Here is a 13,784-nt window from a genome sequence, read left to right on the forward strand (position 1 = left end):
GAGATGCCTCCTGCCCAGGAGACCACTCCATAGAAGATGACCGGTGAAACCACCGAGTCATAGAAGTTCCTGAGGAGTGTTCCCCGAACGCCAAAGGACCTCAGCCTCCTGAGTAGGAAGAGTCTGCTACGACCCTTCCTATAGAGAGCATCTGTGTTGTCGCTCCAGTCCAGTTTATTGTTCAGATGAACACCCAGGTACTTGTAAGTTGAGACCCTCTCAACATCTGTTCCCTGGATATTCACTGGTGCAGGTGGAGAGTGCCGACGCTTGCGGGAATCCACCACCAGCTCTTTGGATTTCCCAGCGTTGATTTGGAGGCGGTTCTGCTGACACCAGTCCACGAACCCCTGCGTAACCCCTCTGTACTCCCGATCGTCATTGTCAGTGATGAGGCCGACAATCGCAGAGTCATCAGAGAACTTCTGCAGGTGACAGGTTGTGGAATTGTATTTGTAGTCCGAGGTGTAGAGGGTGAACAGGAAGGGAGCCAACACAGTTCCCTGCGGCGCTCCCGTGCTGCAGAGGAGCACGTCAGACACACAGTCCTGTGTTCTCACGTACTGTGACCGGTTTGTGAGGTAGTCGTGAATCCATGTGACGAGGTGGTGGGCCACTCCCGCCTGCTCCAGCTTGTCTCCCAATAAGGCGGGCTGGATGGTGTTGAAAGCACTTGAGAAATCAAAGAACATGATCCTCACCGTGCCCCCCGCCTTCTCCTGGTGGAAGAGTGAAGTGTGGAGCAGGTAGATGATGGCATCATCCACACTGATGCCAGACTGGTATGCAAACTGGAGTGGGTCCATTGAGGAGCTGACCAGGGGGCGCAGATGGACGAGGACCAGTCTCTCCAGGGTCTTCATCAGATGAGACGTCAGCGCCACTGGTCTGAAGTTGTTGAGCTCCTTCGGATGGGGTGTCTTTGGAACCGGAACCAGGCAGGATGTTTTCCACAGCTGGGGGACTCTGCCCAGCTTCAAGCTCAGGTTGAACATGTGCTGGACGATTCCACACAGCTGGTCTGCGCAGGATTTGAGGAGCTGGGAGCTGATCCCATCTGGGCCTGCCGCCTTCCTTGCCTTCATCTTCCTCAGCTGGTTCTTCACCTGAAATGTTGTGAGGAATGTGTAATTTTCACTTTAAATCACTCTTGAAATACCAAATGTTGGGATAATTCAATTAAACAATACTTTTACAACTGTCTTAGCATCAGCATATGGTGTTGGAAAGAACTTAACCCATTTTGAAAACTTATTAATTACAACCAAGCAATATTACATCTCTAAGACTTTGTTTTTCAAACAAATAACACATTGCCTAAAAAAAAAATATTTTGGTTTGAAAAGTCTGTCATGTGTGTGGGAATAATTTCATATCATACTTCCCCCTCTTGACACATGACTACACCCACGTGTCAATCTTGCTGCCCCTTCAAATAATGATTTAGGCACCCAGGGTTTGCCATCCGCCAATTTGCTGACCCTGTCCTCAGCAATGTTTGCACCTTTGTTGTCCCAATGTATGCGTTCAATAAGTGGTGCATATTTCTGACGTGAGATCAAATTGTCAAGTTGATTTTCTGTGTTTGTGTGTGTGTGTGTGTGTGTGCGTTCATTTCCCCTTTAGTAGTGCTGTGACGACCTTGAGGTCATGCCTTGGGCTGCAGCCTTCGCTGCATTGTCAGCGAGGCAGTTTCTAATTGTAATTTAGAACATTTAGTAGAAATGTTCAAAACACTATTAAAGACGCATTTATACTCTTGTGCATTTAGCTGAAATATTTGTTGGCCTGTTTACTGCCGCTTTTTTTTCTTTTGTTTTCTTTTCTGCCCCCTTTTCCCCCGGCTGGGGGATTAGGTGACGGTGACCCACTAGGAAGTTTAAGGCATTGACCAACTGGGCATGCACCTGTTCCAGTGATGTCGTCCTCCTGCAGCGCGACATTTGATCAATTTATTTATATACTTTAGCATCTAATTTAATTATTTGTTGGCCTGTTTACTGCCGGTTCTTCTCTTTTCTGCCCCCTCCTTCCCCTGCTTGGGAATTAGGTGAACTGGAACTGACGAACCGGGAAGGGACCTGCTCTGCCGAAGTCGTCTTCATGCAGCGCCTTTTCTGATTTCCTTATATTTCAGCACTTCATTGAACTACTTGTTGGCCTGTTTGCTATTTCTGTTCTTTCTTTTCTGTTCCCAATTCCCCGAATTAGGTGATGGCGATTCACTTGGAAGTGGCTGTACTGAATTTACACCAACTGACTGGTACAAGATCGAAGGCTCATCTTCGGATATGCTGCCATGGATATTACGGCCCTGGATAAGGACCCACTTCACTGAAGTCATCTTCCTGCAGCGCTTCATTCAATTGACTCTTATATTATCTCATCTATTATTGCGTAGCATCATTGTATGTGTCAAATGTTGCCCAGTTGGCATCCATTGCAGCCTGGTCCTCCTGGAAGGGGGATTCCCCCATCTGTGGTCCCTTCTCAAGGTTTCTCACTTTTCCCCTAATGAGGTTTTGTGAGTTTTTCCTTGCCCTCCTGGGGGTTAAGATCGGGGATGTCGATTGTGGCTATGTAAAGCCCTTTGAGACTGTCTGTGATTAAGGGCTATACAAATAAAATTGACTTGACTTGACTTGACTCCTGTTAAGTGAGCTTCGAATTACAAATAGCTACATAGACGTTGAAGGATTGTATTACGATTACTGGCATTATTTTAAACACTTACAGGACAGGTCAATTATTTAATTTAGCAGGTTCATATTTACTGAATATGTTAAACATTGATGAAACAAAAAGCATTTATCAAATGAAACTAGAAGCACGGGTCACAAGAATGACTGGGATTGTAGTCCTGATGTTCACTGATTTATTATATTATTATCATATGATAAATTTATTGTACTTAATTTGAATGTATGAACTTTATTGAAATTCTCAGTAGTCAGAACAGATTTGCACACATAGTATTTCCTTGAGCTGCCCTCACATTCACAGCACTTCATGGACAAAGACGACGAAGCACATTCTCCACATTGGCTGTAGAGATGCAAACATACCAAATTGGGCACTGGAGGACTCACACAGGCGCTATCGCAAAAAACACATTCCGAAAGACATAATTGGAGATTGGAGCACACGCAGATACACACATGCACATACATACACCTGCACACCCACACGCACGTACATGTATACCTGCATACACATGCACACCGACCAGATTACAGAGGAATCCCAGCGGGGAGAGAGACGGAGAGACTGCCCGCCGGAGAAGGCCAGCCTTGGCGTGCTAGGGGACCAGACGGGAATCAACTATCCAGACGATGACTAACCTGGGGAGGACCTTCCCTTGAACGTGGACCCGTGCCGTGGGAGGGAGCGAGGACGACCGATTCAACCTACATTACCCATGACATAAAAAACTCCTATAAAAACTGAAGCTGGGCTGAAAGATGGCGCGCATTTTTCGACTGTGCTCGCCCAAGTGCAGTTTCTCGTGAGATTAAGAAAAAGCCGTCCAGATATCTGTCTTTGTACTATTTCCTGAACTCCAGAAATCGAAGAAACTAAATATCGGAACTCTAATCAGTTGTTGAGTCTTTATTTGACCCTTTTCTTCTTGAGTACAAAAAACGAACACGCATTGGAGTAAGTTTGGCTTTTAAGGTTCTGTTGGAGTTGAGTCACCGTGGAAATGAGAAGTAGTTAGTAAATCAACCTTTAAAAGCCCAACTTACTCCTAAAGGATTTTATACATTTGACTATTGTGAGTAATGGAACTAATTCCAACACTATTGTCACGGGACGCGGATCATGACAGTACCCCCCCCTCAAGGGACGGATTCCAGACGTCCCAAAGAAAACAGTCAAAACGAAAACCAAGTCCAAGAACGAGGGTGGGTGGAACGGGGTCGGTAGGTGGGACCACCACCCCGATACGAGGCCGGTCTGGCGGATGTCCGGGGGGCCAGACCAGCGAGTCCTTTCGTGGTCCCTCGGGCGGCCGTCCGGGTGGCCAGCCCTGCAAGTACCGCCGTGGCCATTCCGGCGGACGTGCAGGTGGCCAGACCAATAAATCCAATCGTGACCCTTCAGGCGGACGTCCGGGGGGGCCCGAACGCCAGATGGAGTTCGCTGCCGAGGCTGAAACGAGGAGCGGCAGCGGGACCCCGGGAGCAGCAGAGGCAGGAGCTTGGAGCGGCGGCGAGTCGTCTGGCGCCGCCGAAGCAGAGACGAGAAGCGGCGGCGGTTCATCGGACGCCGCCGAGAACATGACTTGGAGCGGCGGCGGTTCATCGGACGCCGCCGAGAACATGACTTGGAGCGGCGGATGATCGTCGAGCGCCGGCGGGACAGGAACTTGGAGCGGCGACGGTTCATCGGACGCCGCCAAGAACGTGACTTGGAGCGACGGCTGATCGTCGAGCGCCGTCGGAACAGGAACTTGGAGCGGCGACGGTTCGTCGGACGCCGCCGAGAACGTGACTTGGAGCGCTGGCAGATCGTCGAGTCCCGCCGAAACAGGAGCTTGGGGCGACGGCGGATCGTCGAGCACCGCCGAGGCAGCGACGGGAAGCGACGCCGTGTCCTCGGGCGCCGCGGGGACAGGGAATTGGGGCGGCGGCGGGCCGTCTCGCGCCGCCGAGGCAGGGATTTGGAGCGGCGGCGGGCCGTCTGGCGCCGCCGAGGCAGGGATTTGGAGCGACGGCGGGCCGGGCGCAGCGGGGACCGGGACTGGTGGCGGACGCAGGACGTGCTCCGCCGGGACAGGGACTGGTGGCGGACGCAGGACGTGCTCCGCCGGGACAGGGACTGGTGGCGGACGCAGGACGTGCTTCGCCGGGACAGGGACTTGTGGCGGACGCAGGACGTGCTCCGCCGGGACAGGGACTTGTGGCGGACGCAGGACATGCTCCGCCGGAACAGGGACTTGTGGCGGACGCAGGGCGTGCTCCGCCGGAACAGGGACTTGTGGCGGACGCAGGGCGTGCTCCGCCGGAACAGTGACTGGTGGCGGACGCAGGGCGTGTTCCGCCGGACCAGGGACTTGTGGCGGACGCAGGGCGTGCTCCGCCGGACCAGGGACTGGTGGCGGACGCAGGGCGTGCTCCGCCGGAACAGGGACTTGTGGCGGACGCAGGGCGTGCTCCGCCGGAACAGGGACTTGTAGCGGACGCAGGGCGTGCTCCGCCGGAACAGGGACTTGTGGCGGTCGCAGGGCGTGCTCCGCCGGAACAGGGACTGGTGGCGGACGCAGAACGTGCTCCGCCGGAACAGGGACTGGTGGCGGACGCAGGGCGTGCTCCGCCGGACCAGGGACTGGTGGCGGATGCAGGGCGTGCTCCGCCGGAACAGGGACTTGTGGCGGACGCAGGGCGTGCTCCGCCGGAGCAGGGACTTGTGGCGGACGCAGGGCGTGCTCCGCCGGAACAAGAACTTGTGACGGACGCAGGGCGTGCTCCGCCGGAACAGGTACTTGTGGCAGACGCAGGACGTGCTCCGCCGGAACAGGGACTGGTGGCGGAAGCAGGACGTGCTCCGCCGGAACAGGGACTTGAAGCGCTGGCGAGGCGCCGGAACGGGGGTCAGCAGCTCTCGGGAGGCCAGAACGGGCCCCAGCAGCTCGGGGGAACCGGGACGGCGGGGAGCCGGAACGGGACTCATCCGCTGGCGGGGAGCCGGGACGGGACTCAACAGCTGGGGAGGAGCCGGGACAGGCCTCAGCAGCTGGTGGGGAGCCGGAACGGGGCTCAGCAGCTGGCGGGGAGCCGGAACGGGGCTCAGCAGCTGGGGAGGAGCCGGAAGAGGGCTCAGCAGCTGGCGGGGAGCCGGGACGGGGCTCAGCAGCTGGCGGGGAGCCGGGACGGGGCTCTTCGGCTGGCGGGGAGTCGGGACGGGACTCAACCGCTGGCGGGGAGCCGGAACAGGGTTCAGCAGCTGGCGGGAAGGCGGAACGGGGCTCAGCAGCTGGCGGGGAGCCGGAACGGGGCTCAGCAGCTGGCGGGTAGCCGGAACGGGCCTCAGCAGCTGGCGGGTAGCCGGGACGGGGCTCAGCAGCTGGCGGGGAGCCGGGACGGGGCTCTGCAGCTGGGGAGGAGCCGGAACGGGGCTCGGCAGCTGGCGGGGAGCCTTAACGGGGCTCAGCAGCTGGCGGGGAGTCGGAGTGGGGCTCTGGAGGCTGCGTCTGATGAGGGACCGGCACTGGAGGCTGCATGGTGTGGGCAGCTGACGGGGAGGCTGCATGGGCTGCAGCAGCTGGCGTGGAGGCGACGTAGGTTGCTGCAGCTGACGTGGAGCCGACGTGGGTTGCTGCCGCTGACGTGGAGGCGACGTGGGTTGCTGCCGCTGACGTGGAGGCGACGTGGGTTGCGGCAGCTGACGTGGAGGCGACGTGGGTTGTTGCAGCTGACATGGAGGCGTGACCCCTTTCAGCCTGCTTTCTGTCGGCCAGCTGGGCCTGCAGCGAGGAAACCTGCCTCATGCTCTCCACCGCCTTGACCTCCAGCTCCGCGATCTGAGCTGCCAGCTCCTTGAGAGTCTCCCGGGGTGGTGCCTCGGCAGCGCCCTTCTCCGCTATCGAGGCCACCCGCTCCGCTATCTGGGCCAGTTGTGCTCTCAGCTCAGTGCGGCGGGAGTCCAGAAGGTAGACGATGTTTTCGAACTCGTCCTCGTAATCTGGGTCGATGATCCGATGGGGTGGAATGACGGGTAAACTGTCGATGACGTAATCTGGAGACAAGGGGAGTGTGGCAGACGCGGCGCTGAGCTGATCGGCAGGTGGAGGGGGGTTGTCCGTGTGGCGGTGTCCATGACGCCGCCGCGAGCCCCTCGCTGGGTCCTTCTTTCGGGGTCGGGTCATTCTGTCACGGGTCGCCTTGCGGCGAGGGGGGGGGAAGGACCCAAGATGCGAGGAAGCAGTGGAAGGTGTAACTTAAAGGGGATTTATTGAAAAGCTCAACAGGGACAAACAACGTGGCAGGGTGAAAAATAACAAAGGCAAACTAAACGAGACTGAACGGGCACAAGGACAAGGAACAAAACAAGACGGGAACAAACTAAGCGGACAGGGACAGGAGACCAGGGCGGAGAGCACGAACAGGGCAGAAAACAAACGCGGTCGTGGAAATCCATGAAATGCGGCAATGACCCGACACTGCGTTATCGGTAGGGGAAGCTTAAATAGTCCGGTAATCAGGGGAGCAGATGGGGATCAGGCGTGTGATTGTTAATGGGGAGCAGGTGCGTGGCTGGTGAGGGCGAGGTGCTGAGGGGAAACGCCCCTGCTCAGCTGATCAAAACAAAAACACAACAGCATGCACACAAAACAATAACAAAAACCTGTCATGCCCAACGCGGATCATGACAACTATAAAGGATTTTATACGATTGACTACAAGTTACATGTATTCAGTTTAATGCAATAAAGATATTTACTGATTGTGCTTTAATTCAATGTACAATAAAAGGTCAGGGCAGGCTGTGTGAAATGCATGGTTGGCAGATGTTTTGTGCGGGATGAGCCGCACGTCTGAGAACTGGGTGGGGTGACGCAGAAAGTTCCAGACATCAAGGCCCTCAAGGTGCTGTTGTGTGAGATGGTCAGACGGTCGACCGTGAAAGCAGAATAACAGATCCAGTGGTTCATGGGCAGTAGAGCGCACAAACAACTGCCTTGGCGTGCGTCCATGGGAAGAGCCGACACGCTATCCTGCGGGGTGAAGATATCCAATGAGAGCAAGCTAAAGTTAGTTGCAGATGACACATAGCAAATAGGAGAGTAGTAGGATGTCTTTGCTTTGTTTTGTCAAAATGTATAATTGATCCTGGGCAACTCGGGGAGGGGGGGGTCGTCTTCTGTTGTGTACAGAGGCGCGCAGAGCTGTAATCGAGCCCCAGGCTTTGTACTAGATCTCCTGTTAGGAATAAATCTGCTCCCGTGTGAAATCCTGGTCATTTCTCTCGCGCATAATTGTTGGATGAATGTGAGTCGTGTTTTGGTTAATGGTGTCAGATAATAGTTATAATTCCAACACTCCCATGCGCGGCTTTTTCTTAATCTCACGAGAAACTGCACTCAGATGAGTACAATCGAAAAATGGTGTGCTAATCTCAGCCCAGCCTCACATTTTAGAGGAGGTTTTCTATGTCAAGGGTCATGTAGGTTGAATCGGTCGTCCTTGCTCCTTCCCCCGGCCCGGTCCACGCTCCACGTCCAAGGTTGACCTCCTCAGGCAGGCGGCAGTCTCTTCGTCTCGCCGTCTCTCCTTCCCCTGTAATCTTGTCGTGTGCAGATAGTGTGGTGTATGTTTTCCCAGATCAAATGGTTATGTTTTTGGTGTTCTTGATAGCGTCTCTGTGACGTCCTCCCCTTCCCAATTTGATATGTTTGTATCTTCTATGGCCTATGTGGAGAATGTGTTTTGCCGTATTTGTCCATGAAGTGCTATCTGGTTTGTCATCAGTTTGACCTGAGCAGACTGAATCTGTTTGTTCTGAATGAGAGTGTGGGTCCTGAAAATATTGTGTGTGCAAGTTTGAGGTCTTACATTTAAACTAAGTAATATAAATTTAGCATATGAGAATAATATAATGAATCGGAAAACGCCATGACTATAATCCCAGTCAATCCTATCTCCGCACAGTACTTCTACTTTCATTTGATAAATGCTTTTTGTTTCATTAATGTTTAACATATTCAGTAAATATGAACCTGCTAAATTAAATAATTGACCTTCTGTCCCTTAAGTGTTTAAAATAATGGCAGCAATCGTAATACAATTCTTCACAGACAAAAACAACACTGCTTTGCAACTCTGAGACATATTTTACCCCAATAGAACTCACAAACGCGCGCATGCACACGAGTACTGTACAGACTTAATTACCCTTTCCAGTCGATGTGCTTGCGCATCAAAGGTGTTTTCTTTTGTTTCTTTTTTTTTTATTTTACGGGTGGTAAATTCCCAAAGTAAATTCAAACAAATTAAATAAATAAAAAAAATCGGTGGACAAAATAAAGAATGGTCTTTTAGTGAAGAGGTGGGGCTGATCCAAAACCAAACCACGCCTCTTCACTAAAACATCACATCGACCTTCTAGCGGTACTCAGACTCCAAACCCGATGTCTGTATTTCTCGGAGCTCTCGTCCAATCTTGATTAAAATTCAAATTTTCGTCCGCACGAGTTTTCAGGAGAATGGCTCTAAGTTTGGCACTTACTCTAATGTGCATCGTTTTGCCATCATATACGTCGAATTCTGATTTGAGCAGTAATTTTATTTTGGAGCCCTATGATCTCCTTTTTGACGCGGCGGTGGAAGCCTATTATAAAGGAGACTGGCTCTCGGTAATCCTGAACATGGAGAAGGCTATACGGAACAGAGCTACAGTCCGCAAGGTAAAGGCAGACTGCCGACTCAAATGCGCCAACCAGACCGCTTTCGAAGAAGTCACGGCCGTCTTCGGAATTTCCATACCCGGAGCTGGATCTGTGGAAGACCTGGCTTTCTTCCGGAAAATTCTGAAACGCGCGGACTGTATGAATTCTTGCGAAACGGAGAAACTTGGTATACCGACTTTGCATCACGTTGGAGAAGAGGTGGAGTTGGAGTTTAAGAGGAGGACCCCTTACAATTATTTGCAAGTCGCATATTTCAAGGTACTGTAGTACTGTGGAAATAGCCGGTTGAATTTGTTCGAATACATATACAGACCTAAGATTTGTGTTTACAGTATTATGTAGAAGCAAACAGCAAGTTCATAGCAAGGAGACATACGCCCCAACAACGCTAACCGCCCCCCCCCCCCAAAAAAAAAAAAACAACGCCACGTCATTGAGGATAAAGACATTAGCTTCTCGAAAGTGAAATACAAAATTTGCTTGTCAAAGTACTTCAGCCAAATGTGATGTCGCATTTCAGAACAATAGTTCTTTGTTCCATACTTTTCCTCCAAACTCAGTGTCATTAAAATTATAACAATATAAACATCCTCACAAGGGTTGCGGGCTTGTTGGAGCTTATCGCAGTTGACTGTAGTCAGGCCAGCCTCCACTCGCAAAGACGAAGTCAAGCCTGCCGCCACTCTTATTTTCAAAACTGTGCAACACGGTGCATTACGGGAATGCGCCGAAAGCGCTTGTTAATGGCCACCTTCGAAATAATAGCTGTGAAACTCAAGTATGCACGTCAGTGGTTTTGATTTAAAATAATGTTATTAAACTTCTCTTTGCACCTAGGGGGAATGCAAAGTGACTCAGCATTGCACCAAGAAATGTTATGAATCGAGATAGAAATGATAAATCAATGTTAACTGTAGATCAATGGCTGATATTACAACTGATTTAATAAAAAATAATTAAAAATTAAGTTTTCATTATCCTACTACCAGACTACTGCCGAGGCACACTAGGCCACCCAAGGTATCCAACCAAAGTACTTTAATCAAAATCTGATATGGCATTTCAAAATAAAAGGCCAAAGAAATATCATAATTTGACCGTTACACCCGATTTTGAAAATTCATTAAAAATAAAGTTTTCGTTATCCCGCAACCAGACTGGTGCTGGGGCAAACTAGGCCACCCCAGGTATCCAACCAAGGTACTTTCATCAAAATCTGATGTGGTATTTCAAAATAAAAGGCCAAAGAATTCTCAAAATTTGACCGTTACAGCCAAATACGAAAATTCATTAAAAATTAGGTTTTCGTTATCCCGCAACCAGACTGGTTCTGGGGCGCACTAGGGCACCCCAGGTATCCAACCAAGGCAATTTCATCAAAATCTGATGTGGCATTTCAAAATAAAAGGCAGGAGAAATCTCAAAATTTGACCGTTACAACCGATTACAAAAATTCATTAAAAATTAAGTTTTCGTTATCCTGCAACCAGACAAGTGCTGGGACAAACTAGGCCACCCCTGGTATCGAACTAAGGTACTTTCATCAAAATCTGATGTGGCATTTCAAAATAAAAGGCCAAAGAAATATCAAAATTTGACCGTTACACCCGATTTTGAAAATTCATTAAAAATTAAGTTTTCGTTATCCTGCAACCAGACTGGGGCTAGGCCAAACTAGGCCACCCCAGGTATCCAACCAAGGTAATTTCATCAAAATCTGATGTGGCATTTCAAAATAAAAGGCCAAAGAATTCTCCAAATTTGACCGTTACATCCGAATACAAAAATTCATTAAAAATAAAGTTTTCGTTATCCCGCAACCAGACTGGCGCTGGGGCAAACTAGGCCACCCCAGGTATCCAACCAAGGTTTCTCATCAAAATCTGATGTGGCATTTCAAAATAAAAGGCCAAAGAATTATCAAAATTTGAACTTTACACCCGATTTCGAAAATTCATTAGAAATTACGTTTTCGTTATCCCGCAACCAGATAAGTGCTGGGACAAACTAGGCCACCCCTGGTATCCAACCAAGGTACTTTAATCAAAATCTGATGTGGCATTTCAAAATAAAACGCAGAAGAAATCTCAAAATATGACCGTTACAACCGATTACGAAAATTCATTAAAAAATTAAGTTTTTGTTATCCCGCAACCAGACTGGTTCTGGGGCACACTAGGCCACCCCAGGTATCCAACCAAGGTACTTTCATCAAAATCTGATGTGGCATTTCAAAATAAAAGGCCAAAGAATTATCCAAATTTGAACTTTACACCCGATTTCGAAAATTCATTAAAAATAATGTTTTCGTTTTCCCGCAACCAGACTGGGGCTGGGGCAAACTAGGCCACCCCAGGTATCCAACCAAGGTAATTTCATCAAAATCTGATGAGGCATTTCAAAATAAAGGGCCAAAGAAATATCAAAATTTGACCGTTACACCCCATTTCAAAATTTAATTAGAAATTAAGTTTTCGTTATCCCGCAACCAGACAAGTGCTGGAAAAAACTAGGCCACCCCTGGTATCCAACCAAGGTACTTTAATCAAAATCTGATGTGGCATTTCAAAATAAAACGCATGAGAACCATTTCACTTTATTCATCCTCAAAAAGCATTTCCAATGGGAAATTCAACAACTCACTATAAATGCTTCAAAATTAAAATTTAACCCATTCAGGTCATTCATTTCACATTCCAGTATCCCCATTCACGTTTCATAAATTCATCCATTCGTCCATTCCCAATGGATCTTTACAATTCAGTTAGAAATTTAAAACATTCATTTCAGTCATTTCACATTACTTTTTCCTCTTTTACATTCTTCAATTCATATACTGTATTCATATTTCAAAGATATCTTTCCCCATTCATTCCAGGCTTTCCCAGTTCTATTATTGTGTAAAGGCTGATTGTACACTTGTACTTAAACATGCTTGTGTGGTTCATCCTGGAGACTGTCGGTTCTAGCTCCGACCACGGAGCATTTTTTTCTTTTAATTGACACAATGTGTCCATGCTTTCACATTATTCATCATTTTAACTTATAATATTATCTCAATCAATTTATTCTTATTCATTTCCATTTAGTGTCATTCAACATCATTCACTATCATTCAACATCCTTCCACCTTCCATCATCGACTATCATTCCACATTCTCATTCAATTCTATTATCTACGATTCAAACTCATTCAATTTCATTCTCTATGATTCAAAATCATTCAATATAATTCCACGTCCTTCCACCCAGATGGCTTCAACTCCTCTGCCTTCACATGCAATTTCTCCAGAAATTACATTCTCTAGTATCAGTATAGTTTAGTGTTGGCCAAGTCGTTGTTTCATACTTAAAAATTACAGTTTTATGCAATTAAAAATAACAGATGCAATTGTTGACAGAGTTAAAGCTAAAATTTAATAGAGAAGATGTAAGGATGGATGGATAGATCGATAGATGGACACAGACAGGCAGACAGAGCAAAGGCTCCGGTACCTCAACACTGATGCAATCAGATCCTCAGCATTATTTTCATTGTTTTTTTTTCCTAAATCAGATGTCAGTCATTTGAGGGCAGGTTAATCCAGGAAAGAAAGGATGGGAAGGGGTGTGGGGTAAAACAGTTCCCCTTTGAAGTTAGTGGGTGTGTGTGCGCACGTGTCTGAGTGTGTCTGTTTGATAGTGGGGGCAGGCAGTTTGGGGCACAAAACAGAACAGGAGCCTTTGAGAAGAAGATCAGTGGATAAGAAGAGTTTAACGAGTAGCCGGCTGTAGATTCTGCTTTGTGATCAATCCTGGAGGCAAGATCAGATCCAGGAAAACCTCTTCACACCTTTTTGATGTCACTCTACTGAAGCTAGATCTCCCAGCTTTAAAAACAAAAACAATCCATGTGAAATACAACATTCTTTTTTTAAGTTAAATTCAGTAGTAATTTTATGCTCATGTTAAGAATAAGAATTTGTTATATTTAACATGCAACGTTTTAATTGGATATTTGTGTAATACGTCATGAGAAAAAAGGATAATTAAATGCCAATGTTTTATTTACTGTTGCCATACTCTGACTACCAATAGTTTCCAAGGAATTGTATTTTCAAATAAAAACAGATATCTGAACATAAGTGTGTCCCCCAGGACTGGACTGGTAGTAGGAGAAACACAACGTAGGTTTTGCTATGCCCGCAGGAATTTTTGTGAGTGTGTCTGCGGATACCAGAATGTTTAAAATATGTAAAAGGAATTGATAATTTTTATATTCGAGACAAAGATGACAACAGTATGTATATTTGCTTAAATCATTAATTATAAAACCTTATACAGTAATTAACATTTTTTTCTACAGTAAATAACATCAACATTGGCAACATTGTGA

The 13,784-nt window shown here is 48.2% G+C and overlaps 1 protein-coding gene across 2 annotated transcripts in view; it reads left to right on the top strand.

The window, feature by feature from the left end:
- Positions 1-9,096: 9,096 nt before the first annotated feature.
- The window catches only part of p3h1 (prolyl 3-hydroxylase 1), a 49,218-nt gene continuing 44,530 nt past the window's right edge, over positions 9,097-13,784 (top strand). For both annotated transcript variants that reach the window (XM_088309287.1, XM_088309288.1), the window contains exon 1: positions 9,097-9,667. In XM_088309287.1, the coding sequence (XP_088165413.1) occupies positions 9,206-9,667 (462 nt within the window). In that variant the 5' untranslated portion in view covers positions 9,097-9,205. The remainder of the gene's footprint in view (positions 9,668-13,784) is intronic.

This window comes from Idiotropiscis lumnitzeri, chromosome 11 (assembly GCF_059441095.1).
Source record: "Idiotropiscis lumnitzeri isolate Australia: NSW breed Sydney's pygmy pipehorse chromosome 11, RoL_Ilum_1.0, whole genome shotgun sequence".
Lineage (NCBI taxonomy): Eukaryota > Metazoa > Chordata > Actinopteri > Syngnathiformes > Syngnathidae > Idiotropiscis > Idiotropiscis lumnitzeri.